General features: G+C 45.5%; 1 protein-coding gene across 3 annotated transcripts; it reads right to left on the bottom strand.

Moving 5' to 3' along the window:
- Positions 1-564: 564 nt before the first annotated feature.
- NR1D2 (nuclear receptor subfamily 1 group D member 2) lies at positions 565-25515 on the bottom strand. 3 transcript variants are annotated; one of them, XM_086742672.1, is made up of 8 exons: positions 25254-25511; positions 21669-21929; positions 19119-19207; positions 18037-18181; positions 15799-16415; positions 12186-12371; positions 8102-8312; positions 565-3693 (listed from the first exon to the last, which is right to left on the bottom strand). In XM_086742672.1, the coding sequence occupies exons 1-8, from the start codon at positions 25267-25269 to the stop codon at positions 3497-3499; spliced, it is 1722 nt and encodes a 573-aa protein (XP_086598798.1). In that variant the 5' UTR covers positions 25270-25511; the 3' UTR covers positions 565-3496. The 3 variants fall into 3 exon arrangements, with proteins under 3 accessions (XP_086598798.1, XP_010116882.1, XP_086598799.1); XM_010118580.2 differs by lacking the exon at positions 25254-25511 and having other exon boundaries at positions 21669-21999; XM_086742673.1 differs by lacking the exons at positions 565-3693; positions 8102-8312 and adding an exon at positions 9074-9267 and having other exon boundaries at positions 25254-25515.
- Between the last annotated feature and the right edge of the window lie 1216 nt (positions 25516-26731).

Raw genomic sequence — 26731 nt, 5'->3', positions numbered from 1 at the left:
AGAGTTTGGGCTGTTATTTTTTACAGTGTGGGCAGTAATAACTTGTTTTTAATTTGGGGTTTGGCAGGTTTTTTTAAACACCAAAAATTTCCTGGAGAAGCTTCTCTTATCTCCTGAAACAGTAAACACTTCAAACTAGGAAATCAAGCTGGAAAAATCAAACAGATCTTTGCCTTTCATATGCCATTTTTCATCTGCCTCTCTTATAACCTCCCTTTAAGACTGTCTTTGCCAAAAACTAAACCTTATCCTTTTTTTCAGTTACGAAGTTATATTCCTGAAAGTAATGAAGGTATTTAAAGTAACTATCTAGTTTAATGTCACTACCCAAAAAAGTCCACTAACTGTAGTAAACCAGCGCGCCATAAAACCCCGTCCAACCACCTGGCAAGACAGACCAGTATCACAAGCAGAGGGAGATACAGGCCCCCAGCCACCGTGCACCAGAGCAGCTCCCGTGACCTTACAGCAGCTGAAGTTCCCATCCGTTACTGCTGCTTTGTTCACCTCTGCGTGCTGCCCTCCCCTCCAGAATTTGTATAGACAAATACAAAGAACACACAGTTTAGCTTGCTGACATAATGCCCATATTTAATCTTTTAAAACAAGAACAAAAATCAAGAATAAAAATTTCATTTAAGTCATACAGTACATTAATCTTTCAGCAATGACCCAATCTACAGTACTCAAATGCCTGGCATGAAGTCTATTATCTCAGCGTTTAACAAGTGTATAACCAGTGACACAGTAAAATAAGAGCTCACAATACACGGCTAACACGATGAGTTTAGATTTTCTTCTAAAAGTCCAGCTAGGGCTTGTAATATGTGGGTCACTTTTGAACCGTACTTTAATCAACTTTTTTGGTTCAGTCAATCTGTTTGGGGCTTTTTTTCTGTTACATGAGTTTTTCCATTATGTACAGGAAGATTATTTCAAATGAAATTGCACAAGTTAGAATATCTGTCTATAGGCATACATGGTCAATCTAACTAAAAATTTAATAAGCATTAATTACTCAGTCCTGGTTATACATTCCTAAAGGCTTAATAATACAGTTTTAAGAAGAAGAAAAAAAAAAAAAAACAAAGCAAAAACAAAAAACCCAAAACACAACAAAACACAGTTGCAGGGTGGCAATCTCTGGAAGAAGCCTCCTTCCCTCCCTGAACAACCAAGAGTTAACTGTACTTTCCACATTTGAAATGGGGTCTACAAAGAAGTCATTTCAGCTCCTAAATAATACAAAACATGTGACTGTGTCCTTCCTAAAGTCTGAATGGTTCAATGCGTAATTCAGTGAAGCTCTCAAACAAATAATACTGGTAGGATGCAGACTGTTAACAGAAATTAGGACAATATGCCCCAATAGCACATTTGGATAGCAAAACTGTATGTATTAAGAGGCCATTATCCAGTGGTTAAAGTAGCTTGAAGCAGGAGGACAGCTCTCCCTGCAGCAGCTGCAGAGGAGAGCAAAGGGTGTGCTCTCCTGCTCCTCAGCCAAGGCTAAAGCCGAATTTTCCCCAGCTCTTCCTCATGCACCTGCCCCCTCCTGCTTTCGGCCCCGGGGCCAGCACTCCTTACCACTTTCTGAGGGGAAATCTCCCAGCCCAAAAGTGACCAGAGCCATGGGAGGGTGCAGACCTCCCCTCCTCTGCCCAGTTCCTGATGCTCAAGGGCAGGCAGACGTCTGCCTCTGCTCCAGCTCCACAGCAGCCGTAAGGACTCCCATCGACTCACTGCGGCCCGAGAGCTGCTCCAGCACGGCGAGGAGCTCTGCAGTCCGACAGCTTTCTGCTTCCTGGCCCAAGCTATCGCACACATCTGAACGCAGGAACAGAGAGGTCTCTCCCTCCGCAGAGTAGTGTTTCCAAACGCTAGAGACCCAGAAGGCTACCTCTAAGGTAAGTTAACCAAACACAAGGGTAATGGAGCATCTGCTTCCCACATTAGCAAAACATAAACATAACTAATTAACACAACTGCTTTGACTTTTTTAATCCCTCTGTTCTGGTGCCAGATCCTGCTACAAATGGAGAAAACCCACAGAGAGCCGCCTTCCTAGATGGAAAAGCAGCAGAATCTTAAGCCTTGAGGATCTGCTTTGTAATTTGCTACTGGCATAAACAACAAAAAAAAAGTCCCATTTGTTTGGTTGGTTTTTGTGGTTTTTTTTTTAAGAAAAAAATCCAGACCATCCAGTGCACCTTCTCTGCGCACACACACACACACACACCAATGGAGAGCTCCAGAAGAACAGGCATGGGAACCACAAAGCCCAAATTGTGAAAAGACACAGGGAATCTCACATTTCTGTGTTCAATCCTCATTTAGCAATGAAGCAGCAAAATGATGTATTGCAAGAAATAAATGGTCACAGAACACGCATACACCCAAACGCAACCATGGATACATTTTTCCCATATTTTTTTCTCTGATAGATGCTGTTACTCATCTGATAGTTTCTTTCTGGCTGTGCTGAAGTTTTTGAAGAGCATCTGGTGCTTCTTTAAGCTTTATCAGAATGTAAGAACCTCAGTGGCAACGGACAACGAATCTCATTAGTGCCACAATCAACCATCTCCATTTGAGATTCTCTATGAACTCACTACAGAAGTTGAAGCTGACTCTGCCCCTTTGGTGCCACTCTGTTGTGTTTTTTTTTTTTAAATTAACAAACACAGCATATTAATGCAAATTGGATGTTTTCTAAAAATTAGAAATGCTCAGATAATTAGTTCAGCAATATGCAAAGTGCATCTATTTGGTTCTTTCCATAGATCACCTTCTGTTTTAAGTTTAAATTCCTTCACAGTTTAAAATATTGTGAAGAAATTATATGTATACTTTATGTATAGAGCTATTTATATACATACACATATATACACACAACTCTGTACTTTATATAGCCATAAACACTCATTACTTAACTATTTATATTATATACACATGGCATGAACACACGCTTAGTGAAGAGTTGGTGCAGGCTGAAATCATTCCATCGGGTTTAATGGAATAACAACAGTGAAACCATGAGTGAGTTATCAAGAGACACAGACGTACATCTATTAGATAAGAGAAAGACCAATTAAATCAGCTCTTCCATTCTCCTATTAGCGCAGGATTGTTCCCACCTCGTTCCATGCTCTGTATGCACATACACAGCTATTTTGCATTCAGTTTACAAGAGAGGGCAGTGGTGGTTCTTTCTTCTAAGTGAAAGAACAGTCCGTGTTTACTTGGGCTCATCGCAACCTCTTCTGTAGAAGTGTGGCACAGCCGGGTTGGGACATCTGGGAGGACTCTGAATGCTGCGCCTCCACTAGCTGAAAGCACCTGCTGAAGCGTTATTGCATGGTTATGGGACAGCTATCGATTGTTCACAGTCTGTGAACTCTCTCTCTCCAACAAGTGGTACAACTGTATAAATACATATTTTAGCACAAAACAGTTTAATGCGAGGCAAGTCCAAGTACAAATGAGACCTAAAGGCCTACGGGTGAACTTTAAAGGCCAAGAGTTCTTCAGAGTGCATGTTGTTTAAGGAACGCAAGTCAGGTAATTTCAAAAGAAGTTTTGTGAAAATAGAGGCTTCATTTGGGTGATTTTTCATGATTAAGGTCCTTAATGCACGGATTAGTGTTTCCTGAAGTGCCTCCACAGAATTGACATTTTCTATTCCGGAGCGATCTAAAGAGAAGGGGTGGGGTGGGCAGGGAGAGAGAGAAGAAAAAAAAAAAAAGAAGAAAAAAAGAGACTTGAACAGATGTAGTTTGCAATACAAAGCCACTGCAAGAATCACTCACTAAATTAACAAGTACAAGAAAAATTAAATACTTAGGTCAGAAGTTTCCAACCCACATAACCTAAGTCTTTCAAATGTTACTTAGCGTCAACTTTGCAAAGTACTAATCTCACACTGAGCTGGCAGCATTTAATCACTTACCCATATTTCCAGAAAAGGACAGATTGAAGCACATGCTTGAAAATTTTGCTGAATCACAACTTTCAATGCAAGGAGAGAGACAGGGGACTCTGAAGTAAAAATTTCAAACATTTCTCAAGGCTGGACATAGAACCCTAAACTTAAGCTGGAGGTTCATGTCTGAGGAGGAAATCTCACTCAGGACAAGTCACACTAGTATCTGCACAACGGGATCCCCAGGGACAAAGGGACTAGAAGTCTTGCCAAGACTGGGCGTTACTTCTGAGTGTGTTCAGAAGCACTTATAAAATTAAACATGATGCACTCAAAAATTCCCAACTGAGGAAGAAAAGAAAAGTCTCAACATCAAAAAAATACTGTGCTTTCACACACTGCACTCAGCCCACGCCTGGAGCACCCGTTTCAAGACAGCCGTATCTAAGAACATGTCTGCTTTCTTTAGGTGGAACCTAAGTAAGCAGCTTAGAAGGATGAATTTTTAAGCAAAACATCTCACCTAATAACCATGCACAGTAGCTGTTTTTCCCAAGCTGTAGCCTCTGTTCTTAAACGCTATGTAAATTCAGCAGGGCATATCCATACACGAGTGATGGACACGAAAAGAAATGTGCTTTGATGTGTACGTGTACTTAAGCACTTTGCAGAACTGGGACACAGAATGACAACAGCTTTCTGGAGTAGCACTGAGTCAGATTGCGCAGGCAGAGTGGGAGTCCCTTCCTTATGCTGTCAGTGTCAATCCAATCAGACTTCTCAGGTGAACAGTCAAAGAAGTCCTTCTGGACTATTCCCTGCAGTTCCCCACTATGGGAAAAATTATTATATAATCCACTTAAGGATCCATCTTGAAGCAGTTAGTTGGTTTTGTTCCTTTACAGAGACTGTCCCAGAACCTTCTACTCTAACAATTATGAACTCTGATTAATATCAAACCATGTTTATTAGCACATATTCCACTCTTCTGTGAAGATTGTCTATTAGGTTTGATAGCTGCTCTCCATGACAGCACAAGTGAAGAGAAGCTTCTCTGCCTTTATTTGTTAAGTTAATTGTCCCACTCGACTCCCACTTCACCAAACCCTTAGGTTTGCTCTATCCTGAGCGAGGATGACATTTGCACACAGTATGCCAGATGAGGTTTCTCAAGAGCTCTGTAGAGCGATGGCAGTACTGCCTTGCCTCTGACGGCACAAGAATGCGGTCCAGTTTTTCCTGGTTGCCTCAAGTGAGTTACTGTAGCCTCCTCTCTTCAATTAGTCCAAGTCTTCTCCCTCTCAGTCTACTTCCAGTTGCTCCCAGTGGCCAGCAAAAGTTTTTGTTAGTACTATCCCAATACGAGAGAATAACAGAGGGTGTGTATTTTATATTCTTCTACCACAAGGCATCACACTCAGTTAAAAGATTATCTGGTTTCTAGACCTGCACGAACTACATTCTTTCAGCTTTGTTTCCATCTTGCTTCCTCCTTCTTCAGTGCCTAACATCCATCTTGCTATGTCCTTTCCGTCTTCAACACATCCAGAAGCCAGAGATGAAGCATTCTTTTAGTTTTGGAATAGTACCAAGGTAATTCCTCAGCACCACCAGAAACTCTTCCACATCCTCACTGTATGCCCTGCTTTTTCTTTCTTTGCCATATGACACCAAAACAAGCGGATGTACACAGTTACACAAATTCCTTGCTACTATCCCTGCTTCTTCATTCTGCACGTTGTAAATATTCCTCATAAGAGTGGTTACTCATCCAGTGTCATGTCGAGATGCTTCTGACAAGCACTATTTAGAAACTTATGAACTTTTTTTTCCACTAAAATTTTTTATAAAAAATTTAAACAGCTGAAAGTCTTTTAAAAATATTTTAAAATATTGCAGCATAGTATTTTATATTCTAAGTTACCTAATCAGGATTCAACAGTCACACACATTCTGGAACTCACATGAATCTTGACAACTGTCTTCCTTTCAGTCTTCTCTGAGTAACTTGCATTCTGAGATGAAGACGACCTTAATGGCCTTAATCTTCCTCCTTCAGTTCTTCTTCCAGTTACAACATCTTTTGTCTTCACCTGCATCTCCATGTCATTCTCTCTGATGCTGTTCCTCAACTCTTGCTCCTTCTTTAATTGAGCTCTGCTTCCACCTTATGGTAAATGACTCTCTGGGTCACACTCCTCGTTGAGGGGTGGGGTGCAGTCGATCTGTCTATCAAGATCTGTTTCAACAGACAGATGCTCACAGTTCTTCAGGTTTACAGGCACCTTCTCCTCCCGGCATGCCCTCGCACTGCAAGCATCTTCCCCAGGAGCTCTGGTGGGGGCACTTCCGTTCTTCTTAGGTATCCACTCAAGCATGAAGCTTGCTCGCTTACTCATTTGTACAAGGAACAACTGCAGCATTTCAATTCAGTTGCAAGCTACAGAGTAAAGCTGGTCTGAAAATTGCTGGAGTCACAGCGACGATCAAGGTTATTATTGTGTCTGGAATATGGTACAAATGCAGGTTTGGGCCCAAATGCTAGAAGACCAATGAAATTGTGCTTTATAAAACTCTAGAAGTATTTTGTGAAGACATCCAGGAAGGTTATGATCAGACTGCAGATCAGATCACAAGGTAGCAATAATGTCCAAAGCCATGATCTGAAAAATCCTCAGCAGCTGTGAGAAGCCTGAATACCAAACATCTCCTCTTCTTGTCCCGTTACACAGCTCTGACATGACGTACTGTACAAGTTACATACCACCCCTAAGCTAAGCCTTACTGTGAGCTAGCAACAGCATGGAGCAGCGCTGAAAAGGCCAGGAGGGGCTGGCTCTGTGCTCAAAGCACATTTAACAAAACAGATACAGCCACTTACACTCAAAACAGGAGGCACAGAGACTGTGATATTCTAGGGCCCAGCAGCTGAGCAAGCAAGAACAGAGGCTGTAGCCTATTTACGACATTGCACAAGGAGGGAAGAGGCCTGGTTCTCAGACTGTATTTTAAAGGTTGTTTCTAGTACTCAACAATTTATTTTTAGAAATATCAAATTTGTAAAGCAGAGTCTGGAAAAGCAACTAAAACTCTGGATTTCTCTCTGCTACCCTACCATTCTCCCTAACAGACTACAGTGCCATGCTTCCTTCACACTGCCATTCCTTCTGGCTTTTGAAGCTTGCCAACTCTGTACCATCCTCTGCTCATTATCACTGCTTACAAATTGAAGAGGCTACAGCTGCTCCATCCTGGGCTAACACACTTCAGTTAGGCCATGCACAAAGCTATTAGACTGAAGTGTTCTACCTTGTTTACAGAGGCTTCCTGTCCCTACAGCACCATGCCTGGAGTGCCCCTCCCTGATAAGAAAGATGTGGGTTTAAACCACTTCTGTGGTGCACTTGTTCAAGAAGTGAGTGGCTCTCAGATGCTGGCTTGTTGCACAAGAAGTGGATACTACTAGCATTCCTGCTAGCTATGCCTAGAGAGCTCCTTACCCAGCAAAGGGATTCTGCATCTTGTATTCCAGGCATTGTACACAGAGTTAATGTGCCTAATTTGAGGCTTTAGATAATACTACAGAAGTAGGTGCTTAATCCTTCTTTGAATCTGGGCCAGGGTGTTCTGTATATCCAGGGACTGAAACAAGATATGAGGCCGGTGAAGATGTTAGGGGATTGGCAGACCTTCAGCGCTAAGAAGTCACAATGCAGATGAACAGGGCTTTCTTGCTGACATAGGCAGAGATCAAACTGTTGGATTTAGACTTAAGTAAGACACGCAATAGACATCAATGACGATACTTGGAAGTAAAAATACCACCTTATCCCAAGACTTAGGCTGTGCAAGTCAGGAGTAATTTCACTGATGCTGTCCTGTGGAACTTAGATGAGTCAGACAAATAGCTTCTAAACAGCCATCGGGCAGCTACGAGATGTATTTTTGCATTCAATAGAAAATAGCAGGAAAAGACAAGCCCATCGCCACATTTTTACAATAGGCAAATATTAGAAAGAGCAGGTATGTAAAAAAAGTAAATTACAAGCTGCCAGTAGCTTAAAATTTACTAAATTGCACTTAGATGTGAAATAACAAGGTTAACATTTTTCAGAAATCTTTTAATAGAGAGTCATATTCAGAATTTGGCAAACATGTAAGTTAACTTTCTCTCCTTACCAGCAGATACCAGGACAACCGCTGTAAACAGACTCATTTCCTCATCACTAAGTTGCAGGGCATTTAGTTTCTCACTAAATTCAAACATTGAGTTGAGCAAATCACCAGCTCCCATCGAATGCAAGTCATCCACACTGTACTTCTTTCCACTAAGGAAGGTGACAGTACGTTCCTTTGCATCAAACAAAGATGCAAACCGTACCATTAAAACCTAGTGAAAGAAAAAAAAAAAAAAAAAGAACAACAAGAACAGATAAATATAGATGGATTTCTAGAAAAAGCCAAAGAAAAAATTAAACCTTTTAGGATCATTCAAACTGTCTCATTAAGCGCTGTACAAGCATTATATTCAGAAACCGTCAGCATGCTATTGAGCTGTAAAAAACAGTGCAAGCTCTGGCCTAGTAGTCTGAGAGAAATAAGTGAAAAAATTAGCAAGGGGATGCAGGGGAGGGACTATAGCACATGAAAGGGAGGAAAATTAAAATTTAAGCCTCAGACAGCCTGAGCCAGAAAGACAATGCCATTCATAAATACACCAGTAGGACAACTTGCTTAAGCCACCGAACAGCCAAAGGCGTACAGAGCATTAAAATAAATGTTTTCTTGGCCACACTTATGAGGTGCAAAATGAAGGTATTGAACCAGATTCTTGCTTGGTGTAAACTGGAGCAGCTCCATTGAAACAATGCTGATTTACACCACCTGATGATATGGCCCACTAGGCATTCTTTGGGAAAGAACCATGCCGCATTGCTGCTCCCACAGGAATGTTAATGAGCTCTGGCAGAAAAGGTGCCACACATAGGACCTTCAAAAGGCTAGGGACGGAGGGCTTGAACCAGCACCTGGTCTGTAGCTTCAGCTGGGAATACCCCTTTGGTATAAGCACCTGGGCTGGAGCAGTTGACATATACTGAACTTACCCCTCTGGGCTGAAATTTCTCTTGTGGTTTCTCAGTCGTATTGTGAAATGTTTCCCTCTGGAATGGCTTGTAAAGTTTCATTTGCTCATGTTCAACAACCTTATTTGCATTTTCAAGGTTTAAGTTGCACACAACAGCCTTCTTATTTGGAGAAAATGAACCAACTGGCATTGGTTAAAACTTCAGACTTGCTGTAATCTCTTGGGGTGACAGTCGTCTCTTCTCACTTACCCTACATAACTGCATTAATTTAAATGTTTACTACAGATGAGAGGAGAACCAGGTTTTCAGCAAAGACTAGTGCCTTTGACAAGCTTAAAAAAGGAGGGTTCAAAAAAAATGAAAAATGTTTGAGAATTCAAACACCACTCATGCATATGACCTGCTCCTAAATTTAAACAGCCAAATAACATGCAGCAATCTTGATGGACACATGAGCACTATATATAATTCACCTTTGTCACCTAAGCTATATGTCCTTTGATGACCTTAACTACAGAGCGCAGAAACCTAGGTACAGAAGCCCTCAGAATACAACAAAAGGAAACAAAGGGTAGACAGACAAAGCTGAACTTGTGCGTTAGCAGTGACCCACGAGGTTCTTGACAACTCTCTGGTTCAAAATGTTATTCCCCTTACAGAACTGGGCTTTAGAAACATAAACTTTAAATAATGAGCAACCTCTATTAATGCTGGTATTCAAAACTGAAGCCCATGAAGCTCTGCTGATTTACACTAAGGCAAAGACCTCGCCTATAGATTTCAATGTCACCATTCTAACCCAAGGAGGAATAGTTTACACTATGGTACAGCACATGATTGATTCATCCTGTTTCACTTCAAGCCAGGCTCCTATTTGTGCATGCTGAGGATATACCTGATCAACCCTGTCACCTGACCATTGCAATATAAGCACACAAAAACCTCCAGACAGGCAAGTGCTTGCTCGCTTCTCCATCACCTGCAGCCAAATTATCAAGTTTGTGAGTCTGTGGAAAAACTGAGTCACTACCCCAATAGATTCAAGGGGCTTGTTAGCTCTACCATCAACTACATTTGGAGTGGGGGCTTGTGGACGTAGGTAAAGACCTGCTCAAATCCAGTTGAGTTCCTTATTTCAGGCTCACTGCTGTTTCTGAGCTGGCTGCCATAAAAAGCCACGAAAACGCCACCATGATATAGCAAGCTCCCCAGTACTCTCAGTTCTACAAGGGCTTTTTAGCTTACATGTGTGTGAATATAGACAGCTACACTGCTTCTGCACCAACATTGTCTCTGTGCGTCGTCTTACCCCCAAACAAAAGGGCACTCCTTGAACACAAGCTGCCAATATGCACAGTGCCAAGACAGCCACACACTGGTGCTCAAGGGAGCCAAAACAGGCTTGGAGGCAGCACTTTTACTCAGGTTTTTCTATTAACATGCAGATGTCAGGATATCCCAGTTTAGTTACCCAGAAGACAAAAATGACCTTGTATGCAACCAGGCTTTCAAGATGATTTTGCCTCTAATGCAATGGTTTCATTAATCCTGTTGGAGTTTCTTTTCCACTGCTCTGCAGTATTATTTTTGTGGTTTGTTTTTTTTTTTTCTGTTGCTAAGATGCCACATAGGCCTTTAACTACAGGTACCAGCTCACTAACAGAAATCATTACCATTTCTTATAAATAAGTGAACAGAGATAAGCATGCAGCCATACATTATTATTAATTCCCCTGGATATAGAAACCTTCGTATCAGCAGTGCTTGTAACTGGCGAAAAAGCATATGAATGAGGCTTGAGAAAAGCCTGAGGTGAAGAAAGGCCAATACAAAACATTTTACTTGCAAAAGGTAAGGCTTTACATTATAGGAATAGTTCAAGCCTGATCTTCCACCCTCCTGGAGGGCACTGGACAGTATATCACTTTGCAGAGGAAGGAACCAATATTTTTGTGTAACGTAAACAGCAATGTAAGAGGCTGTAGCTGAAAAAGTGAAAATACAGCCCTTAACTACAGGAGTTGTAGATGAATACTAAAAGGTCAAGAATAAGGATAACAGTGAAAAACACATGACAGCAGAAGAGAAGAAAGAAAGAAACCAACACACTCCAGGGACCAAGTCTTCCAGTACAACTTGTACCTTCCAACCCCACAATTAACCATTTTAGAACCGGGCTGTATAAACGTAGATAGAAGATCCAACACATTACACAAGAAACATCTTCAGTTCAGATAAATATGAAATCCAGAACCTCTCTTTGAAAGAATAAATCACGTAAACAAGAGCAGAAGCGTCGCAAATTCTACCTTCCCCAGAAAAGCACAGTAACATCGAATACTTGGGATTTCAGCTCCTCTAAACTTCATATTTGAATACTTATAAAATGTGCATGGTCTCCAATAGACACAAGGGTCTGGAAAAGCAACTAAAACCTTAAGTAAAGGTTCCCTGGTGAAGGTCACTAATTATAGACAGCACTGAGCTCTCTGGTATCATTCCAAATTTAACACCCCTAATTCACATATATGCCGTGCTCGCAAGTGGGTGAACGTATCCACGAGGAGCTGGTGGGATTAGTCTAGAGTAAGGCAGGCTGCAGCTGGTACACAGTATGTAGAGCTGCAGCAGAACAGCCAGTCATCAGTGCTACTGCTTTGGAGACAGAGGCTTCAGCAACTCCCAGCTGCCACCAAAGGCTGGTAGCGACTGGTCAGGACAGATGCTCTGGCTTTGTCAGGGAGCACAGTGGCAGAAAGGAGGACATAAAGAGCAATAAATCCATTCCTCTACAAAACTGGGAAGTCAATAGATAGCTTTCTAAACTATCCACCCTTCCAGATGTAGTCTGCTTCTCTCCAGACTAAGCAAAGGTAGCTATCAAAGTAACCACTGCTATACAAAACCAAGAAACTCATTAGCCATTTATTAATGCCCAGGGAAGAGAAAAGGATAAAAGGGTTGAGCACTTCTGAATTACTTTGAAGAGGGACAGCTCACCAAGATTTGACCAAATAGAAGCACTGGACACCATCAGCTTAAGGGAAGTCCAGAGCTAGCATCCACAAACAAGCTGGTTTTGCCTCATACAACTCAGTTTTATTTACTTCTGTCCTTAAGCGGGTCAGTCTTATGCACAGCTTGTCAGGTCCACAATATACACACAGTGGTCTCACCTCAAAGGTCCCAGCCTTCAGAAGATTAACCTGGTCGTGTTGGGAGAGATCTCGGAAACCTGGGATGCGCTTGGCAAACTCCACTACTTCCTTCACTGCAGGGGTAAAACTCAGGGAAAACTCTTCCCAGACTTCATGGCCAGACTTGTTTGGGTCCACGTGAGGAGTCTTACTCATTGGGCAGACCTGATGTTTACAAAACATATGCAGAAAACAACTCTTTAAAGATACAATTCCAAGTACTGACAAATACTTGAAAGAAGCAGGTTTATTCTTCAAAAAAACTTTGCAATGATGATGGGTAGAGAAAAAAAGATCAGTATTCCTCAGTTAAGTCCCAAAGCAACTGGATTTCTCCCCCTCCCTTTAAAACAAACAATAAAAAAACCCATGCCAGTCCATTAGCAGTTTGTTTCTAAATTTACTGACCTTGGAAATGCCAACACTGTTTGCAGCAAAAGACATGAGGGAACCCAAGTTATTATATTCTTCCCTGATGTCACTCATGCCTGACGTCTGGATTTCTCTTACTGGTATTATCCCTGTAATCTCAGAATTAATTGCTATTTCACAATCAATTGATTGTAATCTCACAGTCACTACTACACTCATTCTCATATACCTTTCTTGTTTTGCAGGCACCTCAAGTGATTCAGTCAAGGTGACAAGGTGCCATCACCAGAGCAAGGAACTGAGCCTTGGTTTCCTGAGTCACAGCTTTACACCCTCATTACCAGGACAACCTTCCTGTCCTACATGTTTGCTTTTACTTGTCTCACTGAAGGAGGACCAAGGAACTGGTATTCCAATTTTGCTCAGGCACAAAACAACAAAATGCTCTTTCTTTTGTAGAAACATACAGCGATTTTTTGTAGGAAAGTCTGAATCCATTACAATGAGATCAGGCGTATCAGTCAAGGCTGACTGCCAAAAAACTCCCTCTGTAAAACTCAACCAGATGCTCTGAGATACTTTTCAGTTCTGCTTTCTAAAATTTACATCATTTAATGAAGTTTAAACGTTTTAATATTCATTTCACCTGTCACCATCAAGGACAAGAATTCCTTTAAGTATTCCTTACAAGTATACTATGGTGTATGTAATCCTACGTAAGGTCAACAAAGCAAATCTAAACCAGTGAACTAGATTAGTAATTCATCAGAGCTATGCTGCTTTTGTAGGGCATCTTGAATCTGATAATTGCCTAGCAATTCTTTGCGTGGATCTTAGGACATTCCATTACAATATATTCAACGGGTATATACACGCGTGTGCGTGCGTATGTATTTGGCAACAGCTACGGAAAACAAGACAGAGATAGACAGATATACATTTCTGTTTCAGGGTTGTTCTTTTTTTTCTTTCCCCAAATACCAGTTACTAACTGGGCAGTCAGTATGCAGAAAGCTCTCCCCAGAAGAGAAGGAACAGAATTGCAGATTTCTTGGTTCAGCTGTGAATCACAACATCACTTGTGTGTCCGAGGACAATGCCCAAAACCAAATGATTACTTGTGGGGTAGAGTGGGATTTTTTTCCATAAACTTGAAATCATGAAAGATTTTGACGAAGGAAAAGTCAACGAGAAGCACGGCAGACACTAACCACTGCTCTGTCCATGATACTGCAACAGTTCACACAGGTATTGTTAAAAAGTACAGTACTCCCTGAAAATATGGAGTCTCTGGTTCAGCATCCTGCTCTGAATTGGACACAAAAATCACCTCAACTTCTCATCCTATGATAGTTTACCCTAATCCCCAGGCAACTCAGTCCCAAGGGGAAACTGCCACTTTCCCCCACTGTGTATTATATCTAAGCTCTCTTGAGAGACCTCTGCCCAAGATTCACAGAATCACAGAATATCTCAAGTTGGAAGGGACCCATAAGGATCATCAAGTCCAACTCCCTGCTTCTTGCAGACTACCTAAAACTAAACCTAAGGGTGTCATCCAGAACCTCTTCAGGAACAACCTGTTCTGCTTTTCTGGTTGTGGGGGTACTGAGTAAAAAAACCGAAGCCCTGAACATCTGTCTCTATACTGGTTCACAGCCTAATTACACTCCCTTACAGCTAGTAACTCATTTTGGTCAGATCCTGGTCTCACTGAGTTAGTTCTCAGGCAAAACCCTCATTTGTGTCAGGGACATGGAGGGACCTGCACTGCTCTGCTGGATTTGGGTTTGTTTCCTCATCGTCGTCTGCATTAAACCTCCCTGCAGCTGCTAGGCACAGGTCAAACTGACTGGCTGGGCCTCTGCAGGCTGCGTCATTCCATGCCTGCCCATACTGACAGATTTAACCTCTGCTTCCCAGGCGTGTCAAGAATGCTGCTGTAGTGACTCCACATACTTTCCCTGCAACGAAGAAAGGTTGGGAATGATTACTATTTACCATAGTGCAGTGTCCAAAGTCTGCAATTAAGGTCAGAGCCTGCTAGGGATGGCATGGTCCACATATGCAGTAGCCAAAGAACAAAACGAAAACAGAAATCCAGCACCAAAACAGCTTTCACTGTGTTGAGACTTTCAGGGGCCTTCAAGAACTGTGAAGTATCTTTAACAAACTAAGAGGAAGAAAAACACCAGCAGCTTAAGTACTTCAGAAAGGTCAGGGGCTCGTGCTTCTCAACAGGAGTGCAGGACGAGAACGAGGATGTTATGTTCTCTCATCCCAGGTGGTTCCAGTGATAAAGAGAAGGACAGTCTATTTTAAGGGGCTTACAGAACTGGTTGCCTGAATGGCAGAGAAACAGCAGGTGCAAGGCAAACAGGAGAGACCTGTTAAGGAAAGGAAAAAAAAAAAAAAAAAAAAAACAACCCAAAGCCCATATGCAAGAAAACAGGAAGCATCCTTGTTAAGAATTCAGCGAGAAAATGCTCTAGCAAAGTCATCTAAGGTACTGAGAAGTGTCTTCAGAGCCTCACTTGTGCAAATACTACAGAAAAGACCCTCAACTTCTCTCAAGTAGTTTAGCTGTGCATCTTCCTTCTGCCTCTGTTCAGATCTGAAGATGTCCTGGGGGGGAAGGATGCATTGCCTGCAGGTCCCACTGAACCTGTATTTTACACTGCCTGTAACAGAATCAGCCTATCCCCATTAAAACAAAACAACTCCCCCTCCCCAAAACCCAGCTTAGCAAGGCATGCAAACTAGCTTAAAATCCTAGACCTGAGGTCTTAACCCAGAAATTTGCTCTGAACACCTTTAAGGAAAATGCAGCATATCTGACTGTGTAGATTATTTTAAAGTGAAATCTTCAAGAGGAATGAGTGAAGAAGGGAATTTATAAACTCCTATTTTCATTTTTAAGTTAAGCCAGTTTAATAAACCATGAGTTTTCTTCAACCAATACTCTTTGACATTAGTCTACTTTCAGACTGCTGAAAACCAAGCCAAGAAACCCCACCACTTGTATGATTTCAAATCCTCCACACAAATTGAGTCATTACTCTCCTTCATCACAATTTGTGCTATCAAACTTGTGTCACTATTTTAAGTTTCAGCAGTTGTGCCAATTGTGTGCAGCTTCACCAACTACAGAAGCACAGCTGGATCACACCCATCACCACGCCCTTCACCAAGTCAAATAAAACAATTGATATCAATATACCAGATGCATTCTTCCTCCAGTGCTGCAAGAGTAAGTGGCATTCTTGTTTGGAGAAAAGCCATCTTCTGGGATCCTATCACACAGTCGCGGAGTATAGCCACTGCTGAAGTTCATACAGTGGCCATTTGTGAAACACATGGCCTGCCCACTTGGATAATGCATTGCGTTTCTCCCTTTGTACTGTCCACCAAGGTGCTGCTCACTTTCAGGGTACTGAGGGCCACCAAGCCCACTAACACAGTGCTCGCTGCTCAAGAGGTACTGCTCGGTGTTCTTTGACACTCTCTCCCCACTCTGGGACTGCATCATCTCTGCTGGGTTTGGGGACTGTTCTTGGTTGTACATGAAAGTGTCTTTGTGGGCCCTAGTGACCATACCGATCACTTCTTCCTTCGCCATGTCAGCACTAGGAGGGGGAGAAGGGCTTTTAATGGTTTCTCGCTCTTGTTTGGGCTTGGAGGAAAGGTCTCCTTGAGGTGCTTGATCTTGATGTTCTGTTAATGCTTCATTGGGTAAGTGACCGCTGAACTGACTGTTCATCATGGTTTTCATGGCACTCTGCATTTCAATCAGCATCCTCTGTTTTTCACGTTTGGGAATACGGCCAAATCGAACAGCTACCAAGGTGGAGAAATGAAAAGCAGTGGGGAGAAAAAAAAAAAAAAGTCAATCCTGAAAGTGTTAGCGCACATACACACAGAACACACACTCCAACCAAAAATCTTGCCTTTTAAGGGAAGATTTTAACTGCTCTCACCAATACTACAACAGGGGTCTCACCACTGAAGTCAAGGAGCTTCCTGGGCATAGGATAGCCGTGAGATACAAAATGTATGCTGTTGTTTATGTACAAAGAGAAGGCAGCTCTAAAGCACACGATCTCAAAAGCCTTTTTCTCTTTTGCGACAGACCTGGCTATGGACTATACACACAGTTGTATTAGTTAATTAAGTGTCAGGCTCTAAGATTGGATCATTTAAATCACTACAACTTTGTGAGCTGACAATTAGCTGAATTTAAACACAGTTCATATCACATTTGAATAGAAGTCCTACAAGACAGCTTCTCATGGACCAATTATACAACTTGCCAAAAGAGTTAAGAGAATCAATGCTGAATGAAGCTTACCTTGTCAAATTTTCCTGGTAACTTTGCCTTGACAAGGACACTTTCTGGTGGCAAGGGGATGGGCATCATTGTGGCTGCAGCACTTTGACCCTGTCCTAAGGAATCTACAACTGCCTTTACCATCCCGTCCAACCACAGCCTTACAAGGGCTTATAATCAGTTTCGACTGATGTAATTATGTTCATGCAGTAGTCCATCATTAATATAACTAAATCTCTTTCATTAAAGCAGGTGCAACCTTATGTGCAAACAAGCGCCTAGGGGATGAAATAACTCCTATGCATGACAAGAACTCGGAACAATTATTCAAAATAAGTTTTAACACTCCACCCACTAAATTAACAGCCCGGGATTCCTAGTTCTTGTGAAATAAACACCCAGAGAAAATTAAAAAGTGAAACAGAAGGAAGAGTTCTGGTTTGTGACAGCAAGTTGTAGCAGACTAATGAACTACGCTTTCAGCAGTACATTTTAAAAAAGTCCCAAGGAGAAGATAGCCAGTAAGGTGGTCAGAGACACAGCTCGACATTACCCTTTCCCCCTTCCTCTAAGAAAATAAAAATTTTAAAAAAATTTAAAAAAAGAAAAGAAAAAAAAGGAGCAGATAAACTTTTGTTCCAGACACCCAAACCTAACTCTTTAGGCTCTGTAATGATTACTCTAAGGCTATCAGCTTGGGCAGAATTCTCTTTCATTGAAAAAGCAACAGTAACAAAACAAAACAAACAAAAAAAAAAGAAAAGAAAAAAAGGAAAAAGAGAAGAGTCTGGTTCACATTCAGGCAAGATACAGTTATAAATATTAACTCATTAGAACAAAATTGAGACTCAAAACCAAAATTGTTACAGCCGTCCCCCTAACAGACCACTGCAGCGTATCCCACTGCACTAGCCTCCAGAGACAGGAGGACAGCTCTGAGGCCAGTACTGCGTTACCAGTTCAGCAATCATGGAGCAAGAAGGCAAGCTGATCTAAACGCTGTTGGGCAGGGAACCTGACCCTGACAGCAGGGCTTGCTGTGTTTCTGTAGTTTTGGACTCTTAGCAATCGGTTTTGAGGTGGGCAGCAGATTTCCTCTCAGAGGATCAACTGCTCAGTACAGCAACGTACCATCTCTTGACATCCCAACAGACAGGCATTTTTTGAAACGACACTGCTGGCATCTGTTCCTATTCATTCTCATTATAGAGCAGTTGTTATTCTTCAAGCACTTCTTATACTGGATGTTTTGCTGAATGCTTCTTCTGAAAAAACCCTGTAAATAAACAAACAAAAAACCCCCACAACTATTATTACAGCACATGTCAAATTCTCCTGCCAAGATTCACCTCTCCACAAGCACAGGAAACCTCACTATCTCATCAGCTGCTTCAGAGCCATCAGCCCCAAAGGATTCTAACGAACTTGCTATTTCTCGTGACTTTGTGTATGATCTGTGAATAACGCAAACAAGTTATGATTTCTAACTATAGAAGATGCTAAGTTGTTCCCTGCATAGTCAGCACCTAAGAGCAAGTATTACCTCTGTCACTGTACTGACAGTCTGTAAGATATGCCCTCAATCTCCTATGACATCAAGTGCAAAGATGAAAGTCAAAAATCTGACCTTTCAACTTCAGTGTCCATAGTCTGACAACAAAACCCTCCTGTTGCACTGTATGACCTTCAAAGGTGGTTCTTTCACATAACCCTTAGGTTGATAAATTCCCTTCACAGAACATAGAATTTGCAGTGTTAACTGTATCAGAAAATACAGATCTACTGATGTGTGAACACGCAAGCAGCCAGTTCCTGCTTTCCCCATGGTAAAGAATTGCTTTTCCAAAGCTGTTTTGTTCTGCATCTCAGCCCAGGTGACAGCTCACACCCACTATCTCTTAATGCAATTAACATTCACATGTCTTGCAGGTCATAGTCCTTACCACCTCTGTCTCCAGTTCTTGTTCTCTGCCATGCACTCCAGGTCAGGCAGGATTGGACAATGGACAAGAACAGAAAGTATTGCAGAATTTGGGAAGTGCTGTGTATTGCTAAGTGGTTTGCCTTTTCCTACAACTTATACACTGTCGGAAATTTCTCGGATTTAAGTTTAACAGAGAAGCATACAGGTATTTTTTTTCAGCAGTATCATCCCTTTTCTCTTGTGGGGAGAATATTTCACTAGCAGGAAGGTGAGCAGAAATATAGCTCACCTTGCAGCCCTCACAGGCATGAACACCGTAATGAAATCCTGAAGCGACATCTCCACAGACTTTGCAAAGAAGAACCATGCCATTAAATTCTAGAATCAGAACAGAAAAGTCAAGGATATAGAAAACCAATGACAACTGCATGAAGACGTTTCCAGCTTTTAAAACCTGGACTAAAAGCAAAATATATCAAGTCAGTTCAACATATTAAAAAAAAATACAGCAGAGGAACAGATAAGAACCCTGAACAGTTCAGAGGGTACCAGTGCAAGAGAGGTAGGATGGAAAGACAAACATGAAGCACTCAACAGAATAGGGAGAGGGCACATATTCATAGAATCATAAAATAGTTTGGGTTGGAAGAGACCTTTAAAGGTCATCTAGTACAACCCCCCTGCAAGGAGCAGGGACATCCCTGACTAGATCAGGTGGCTCACAGCCCCATCCAGCCTGGCCTTGAATGTTTCCAGGGATGGGGCTTCCACCACCTCTCTGGGCAACCTGTTCCAGTGTTCCACCACTCTCATTCTATTTTTTTTTCCTTATGTCCAATCTGCATCTGCCTTCCTCTATTTTAAAACCATTACCCTCATTCTATCACAACAGGCTCCACTGAAGAGTTTCTCCCCATCTTTCCTATAAGCCCCTTTTAGGTACTGGCAGACCACTGTAAGGTGTCCCCAGAGCCTTCTCTTCTCCAGGCTGAACAGCCCCAACTCTCTCAGCCTGTCTTCACAGGAGAGGTTCTCCAGCCCTCTGATCATCTTTGCGGCCCTCCTCTGGATTCGATCCAACAAGCCCGTGTCCTTCTTACATTGTGGGCTCCAGAGCTGGACACTGGAATTTCAGTCACAGTAGCATTGCAGTCAACTCTACAAACAGAAAGTCTGCTTACATTTATGCACTTTTAAAAGGACCATTTAGTTAACTAGGCCACCAAAGTTCAGGCTCAATCTGCTTTTCCATCAGGACAAGTAAGCCCATATAAAGGCTATAGCTTCCCCAACAGAGAATAAACATATTTTCTTAAAAACAGAACTATTAAAGGACACTTTATTTTATTATATATTGGAAACAAGCCATACACTCTGTCTATCTGATAACAATTTAGGACTGGTGGTTCAGCCACATCTACATACATAAAGACTACTAATCTGAGTGCGTATCCAGAACGGCATGCTTGCACACTTGAACTTGAAAATAACTTCACAGCCCTGTAAATACGCATATGGTCTGGGTTTTTTCAGTTTTTCCCCCACCTATTTTATTTCAGTTTCTCAATAAAGATTTTCTGCAAGTCCTAAGTGCTGGTCTAACACTAGTTTCCCTGAAGTCAACGGGAATTTTACCAGTGACTTTAGTAACCACAAAGTTACCTTAACAGTAAGCAACAGACAGCTGGAAATACTCCTGCAGAGCCATATTCTACCAGAAAAACAATTTATTTGACATTTGGGTTTCATTTGTAAAGAGGAACTACAACCTTTTTTTTTTAAGGTTTTGAAAAAGTATGAAACCACAAAATTTCTTTTTTTTTTTTTTATTTTTTTTTTCAAAGCTAGTACTCAGAGAAATATGTTATCTATCTATCTACACATCTAAACAGTTTACAGCAGGTCTCATCTTCAGGAACCTCTGCCCTCATACCAAAAACCTAGTTGCTAGTGAATTTTTAAGAGGAAGTAAAGGTTCCTACTGAGAATGCAGTGTAGGACCATTAAAAAAAAAAAAAAGAAAGAAAAAAAACCCAACAAAGTGTTAGATACTTATTCCAGCTTCACAACTACTCAAAATGATAAAACAATTCTGCCAATAAAAGAATTCAGTCTTCAAAATACTAGTCTGAATTCCAGCTGAGTGTTCACTGAAACATCCATTCCAGTCCTCAGTTTGATTCCTGTCATTTTTCAAAACTGTTCAAATATAGTTCTTTATCATTTATCTTCTCTGATTACAGAAAAAAAGTGTGAAGCAAACAGCTGGAGCTAGATTGTCAAATGCATTTTGAAAGACTGTCCTTTAGTTCCAGCTTATGAGTACTTTGTTCTGCACACCCACAAATTAAGACTTGGAATCCAAAAGATAAAGGTTCCAGCTTCAGCTATGTAAATATAATATGTTTTGGTAATGTATTTATTTTGATCCTCTAAGAAATTTGGAGGTAAGGAAGGTGAAGGGGCATGGGAAGGAGTATGAAAAAAATAGAGAAGCTAGATTTGCAAGACAGATCCATAAATACCCCTGAAGGCAATTTCTGATTACTATTACTTTTACCTCTTTGCATCTTTTTAAGCAGGTGTTTGATTTTTATTAAGATAGGTTTCCACTAGTGAAAATCTAAGTAAAGCTGCACTGTATTGATTGAAGTGAGCAGCAATGGGACCTCCATCTATGAGTATTTGTATGGCAATACCAATTACCATACATATAATGCCAAAACATAAAAACGAAGGCTTTGCTATGTGCCTTCACAGCAAGCCACACGGTTATAATATATGGGGTTGTAACATATAAGGGGGAAATGGTGGTTTTGGGAACCAGCACCAAACATACTTGTGACTCCATTATGGCCTTTTGTCAAACCAGCAACACTTGACTGGTTTGTTTTAATAGTCTCCTCCAGCCGATCGCTCTTCGGCGCCCCATCAGAGCCCTCACTGCTCCGGCCGTTGCAGCCGCTTTCTGAGGAGGAGCTGTTTGGAGAAGATGGCACAGGCGAAGAGGACGACTGGAAACCGCTGTCTGAGCTCTCGCTGTGACATGAGGCTGGGCTAGATGCCGAGCTTGAAGAGCTGATGTAAGCTATCACACCCCCTAAGGCAAGAAAAAAAGGCGGCATGTAGTGACATAACAAGCAGACATGCACCGCTGCCATGTGAGCCACACCGTGACCCTGCACCGCCAGACCCAGCCATCACGTGTTCCTGGGCGCAAGCCTTTCCCTCCCTCCCTCAAGCTCGCTTCTCTCCATTCGTTTTCAACGGCTGAACCCCCAATCTGCCCCATCCATTTCTCCCATCTCATCAGTCTCCCACGATCCAGGTGGAGATGAAATGGCAGAACCAAAAGACCGAGCAACAAGCCATGGTGCTTGCAGGACAGGGCAGTGGGCATGGAGGGTTTCCCTGGCTGCCCTCTGAGCAGAGCTCATCTAGAGCCACAGCAAAGACAGGATTTCACAGCGCTGTGGAGCCAGAATGCAAACAAGCCAGGTTAGGGACAGAAGTAGGGCAAAGAGAAAGACTTCATGCAGGCTACGCGCCAAAGGCACAGAAAGGAAGGAATGGGAGGCGCTCACGACGCCGAAGGGAAGAGGGCAAGGGAAAGAAATAGTGCTGCAGCCTGGTTAGCCTACTGAACACCATTTGTCTGACTGCAAACCTTCGTAGCATTTCCAGCAGCAGCTAAACTCTGACTGCCAGGCTGCTATTTGCAAACAGTCTCTGTCCTGCCGCGTCTCGCAATCTGACACACGAGAATCCCTCGGATGAAACAGCTTTTTGTCCTCAGGCAGACCTGGGAGCAGTTCTGCCTTCCCACAAGCTCCTTTTTGTTGCTTGTAAGCAAGAGAAATTGTTTTCACTTTATTTGAGTTTGTCTCCAAGACTCAGCATTTCAAAAGTCAAAATATAAAAACATTCGCTATTTCACACAAAAATTTCAACAGCGAAAGCTACACAACTGTTTAAATAAATTGCACTCAGCATCTTCTCTGTCTGATGCCTATATTGCTCTGTAAATTCTCTTCACAGACGACTCAGGACACTGAGCAGCAAGGAACTCCACAGACCAGTAAGAATTAAAAACTTTAGAACGGCCATGGACTGGCTTCCTCTGGAGGAAAAAAGCACTGGTGTCTGCAGAGTCCTCAATCAACTGAGTTGGCATGGCAGGTCGGGGCTGCAGCCCCTCACAGCAGCCATCGCCTCCTCACAGAAAAAGGCTGTTACGCCTATTAGGCAGCGGTGTTATACAACCCTGGAAGTATCACTGCTTGCAGGCAGAAATTCTGACTTACCAATTTTCATTACTTTTACCAGCTATAATGGTCCTCTTAGCATTTCTGTGGCAGCTTTACTGGCCTATTTCCTCTTTAACGCTTAATTTTTTTTCTACTGAGGAAACCGCCACCAACACCCTGAGGAGCATGCAGTCAAGGATCCCCTGGCAGAGCCACTGTGGAGCAGAAGTCAGACCAAGCGGTCGTGTGACAAGTGCGCTACAGGCAGACTGCTCCTCACGTTCCTGAACACTGGTGCCCCTACGCCCCACTGCTGTGGTCACTCCTGCACAGATTTTTTTTTTTTTTTTCTTTAAGAAATCCTCCACGCGGCATAGCACGCATCCAGGATCAGGTTTTTGGAGAAAGGAGGGTTGCAACAGACACACAGGTCACAGCAACGCCATGAGAAAAAAAGACACTGTCAATCACCTGTGCTGGTGCGAGACACAATCTATTTGGCAAAGGTCCTGCTATCCCCCAGCACCGCACGTGCCTCTGCCAGGTGCCAGGTCAAAGCTCGCGGGTCCACCCGGTCCAAGGGAGGCACCCAGCTGCTCAGCAGGCGCCATCCTTATCTGCAAGGGGCAGAGCAGGACACGCAAACACAGCCCCGGCAGGGAACTCCACGTTTCCTCACGCTGCCACCTCGCCTCGTTATCTTTAAACCCTGCCTCATAAAGAGATGCACTTTTCCCTCAAGGGTAACGCCAATGTCATAGCGGAGCATGGAAAGAGTGTGTCTTAGGGGGCAGATATTCACCCCTTTCTTTTGAAAGCCTGAGGAGCCCCAGAGAGCTGGGCTGCTCCCGTACCCCAGGGAGCCTGGCAGTCTCGTCTGCGTCACAGCCAAGATCCCCAATATTTTTGTTAGTTTAGAAGCGACGCTTCCCTGTGACCCTACTTTTGTTTAACCGGGAGTGAAAAGCTGAATCTCATCGCAGCACAGGGCGACAACTCAAAACAAAGAGCAGAGGCAAAGCGATCCCTGTGCACGCACACAGGGGTACCCCGCAGATGGGGACCCCGACGCCTGGTGGGACTGACGGGGCTTCGCCTGAGGTGGTAAAACGAGTCCTTTGGCCACGCTGAGCCACGTTAGGCAGAGCTATGAGGACCCCCAGCCCTTGGGGTCCCATCTGGCGATTGGGGTTTACTCGGCGGGGGGCCCGCGGTAAGGTGCGGGTATGTCATTTACACGGAGATGCAGAAAGCGGTAAGGACGCAGAGGCGAACCGGCTACATCGTTCATCGTTCCAGGCGGCCAGGGAATGCTGCTGCAGCAGGGGCTCCCCCGGCCGGCACCCCCGACCCCATTCACCGCCCTCGCTGACAAAGACGGCAAAGACAGCAGGGAGCCGGGGCACGCCGCTCACCGCTCCGCACCGCAGGGCCGGGGCTGCGGCTCTCCCCGCCGTCAGGCGGAGCCGGGCTGGAAAGGCCCGGCGCGGCCCTGCCCCCGGCCGCCCCCTCTCCGTTACACAACGCCGCCCCCGCGCACCGGGCCGGTCCACGTGCGGGGCGCGCGGGCAGCCCCGCCGCCGCACACGGCCGCGCGCGTGCGGGCCCCCCGCCCCCGCACCGCGCCAACGGCCGCCCGCTCTCCCTCCTCCTCCTCCTCCCTCCCCCCCCCGCCCAGCTCCACCGCGGCCTCGCGCGGCGGGGGCGGGGCTGGCCGCCGCGGGGGCGGGGCCGGCGGCGCCGCCGCAGCGGCGCGGCCCCACGTGTCCCCAGCGCGCCCCTCTCCGCCGCCACCCCGAATGTAGGTCACCAAAACAGCGGCCGCCCGCCCGCCTCACGTGTCCGCGCCGCCAGCCGATCCGCGCCGCCGCCCCGGCACTATTATGCAATCCGCGCGTCACCGCCCCGCACGGCCAATGAGCGGGCACGCCGCGCGGAACGTAAACACAGGGCGCACATGGCTCGCCCGGCGGGTCCATGTGAGGCGGCGCGCGGCCGCCCCGGCCACCGGCGGGGCCGGCACCGGTCAGCGCCGCCGCCCGCCGCGCTCCCCCACTCCCGCGGCGCCCCGACCGCCCCCCGCCTGTACCCCCGCACCCGCCCGGCCCGCCAAGGCCACCCTGCAAGCCCCCCTCCCCACCCCTTCCCCAGCCCGTAGCGGCCGCCCCGCCGCTTACCCGCGCTGACTTCCATGGCGGCCTCCTCCCGCAGGGGCAGGGGCGGCGCCGCGCTGGGCTCCGCCGGGCCCGGCACGGCTGGGCTGCGCTCGGCGCGGCTTCGCTCGGCGGCTGATCTGCCCAGCTGTGTGTCCCCGCCGCAGCCCTACATGCGGCAGGAGGGAGGGAGGGAGGGAGGCGGCCGCGCTGTCGCCTGTCAGAGCGGCGGCAGCTGCCCGTCCCCGCCGCGGCGCCCTCCCCTTTACAACAAAAGCGATCGGGAGCCGCGGCGGAGAGTGCGGCACCACGGCCCGCCCCGCCCCGCCCCGCCCCGCCCCGCCGGGCGGCCCCGCCCCCGGCCGCCCCCCTCACCCAGTGACACACTTTTCCGCGCCGCCCGGGTGGCGGGGCGGCCGCGCTCACGTGCGGTCGGCGCGTGCTGGGCGGCGCGGGGCCACTGCGGCGGTGCGACGGGGGCTCGCGCGGGCGCTGCGGCGCGTGGCGGGGCTCGCGCAAAGAGCGGGAGGCGGGAGCGGCGGGAACCGCCGGCAACGCGGGGGGAGCCCCTTCCCTGCAGCGGCCGGGCAACCGGCGGCGCCCACCGCGGCTGCAGCGCAAGGACGCGGGCGCTGCCGCGGGGCACGGTGACGGGCGGCGGTGTCAGCATCCGCCGGCGGGCCGGGCGCCGGCAGGAAATGCCACCGCTCTGATTGCCGCAGCTGAATTAGCGCTCTCCTGTCCCGGCCACGGCAGTTGCCGGCTCCGAGCGGCGGGGGGGGCGTCCCCTCCCCCATGAGGCCGCTTCTTTCCTCATGGCAGGGGAAAGGGGAGATGCGGGAGAGACCCCTTCTCTAGCGCGCACACACCCCTGCAGCCTCAGTCAATGCGGTTACGTCTCCGGGCACAGCCTTCCCCCTCCTCAAAATGGAGGAGGGATCCCCCACCGCCCCGAGAGCACCTGGGGCAAAGCAAGGATGGTGGCAAAGCAAGGATGTCCCCGCCGGGACCCTGCCCCATCTCCTGCTCCTGGAGGGGAACCCACCAAGGAAACCCACAGCAGCAACAATAAGGGGAGGGAGAGAGGGGAAGGGGTCTCCATTTAGGGAAGGCAGCGCCCGGGACAGAGCTCTGTCCTTCCCCGGAGGCAGGGGGCGATGCGGGGCTCCGCGGTGTCTTTTCGACCTCCCGTCGGAGAGGGAGGCAGCGGGGTTGAATGAGGTTAACGAGCGGAGGTTAAACGCAGCTAAATGTAGTTTACCGCCTCCTAATTTGGGTGAGTTTCCTCTCCTCTCGAATGAGGTAAACAGGTCAGTTTGGGCGAGCTTCCTCACTTCTCGAAGGAGGGAAACGTGAGAGTTTTCCCGTTTTTTCCGCCAGTGGCCGAGCGGCCCGGGGGCATCCAGCTTTCCCCTTGGTCCGCACTCAGCGCCCACCGCCACCTCCAGGCCCTCCATCCCCCAGCCCTGATTTCCTGCAGCAACAGCTTCTCATCCTCGCAT

The sequence above is a fragment of the Chlamydotis macqueenii genome, chromosome 2 (genome assembly GCF_036417535.1).
Source record: "Chlamydotis macqueenii isolate bChlMac1 chromosome 2, bChlMac1.mat, whole genome shotgun sequence".
Taxonomy (NCBI): Eukaryota; Metazoa; Chordata; class Aves; order Otidiformes; family Otididae; genus Chlamydotis; species Chlamydotis macqueenii.
The sequence above is the reverse complement of the archived record's forward strand: the minus strand, read 5'-3'. Positions and strand labels throughout refer to the sequence as shown.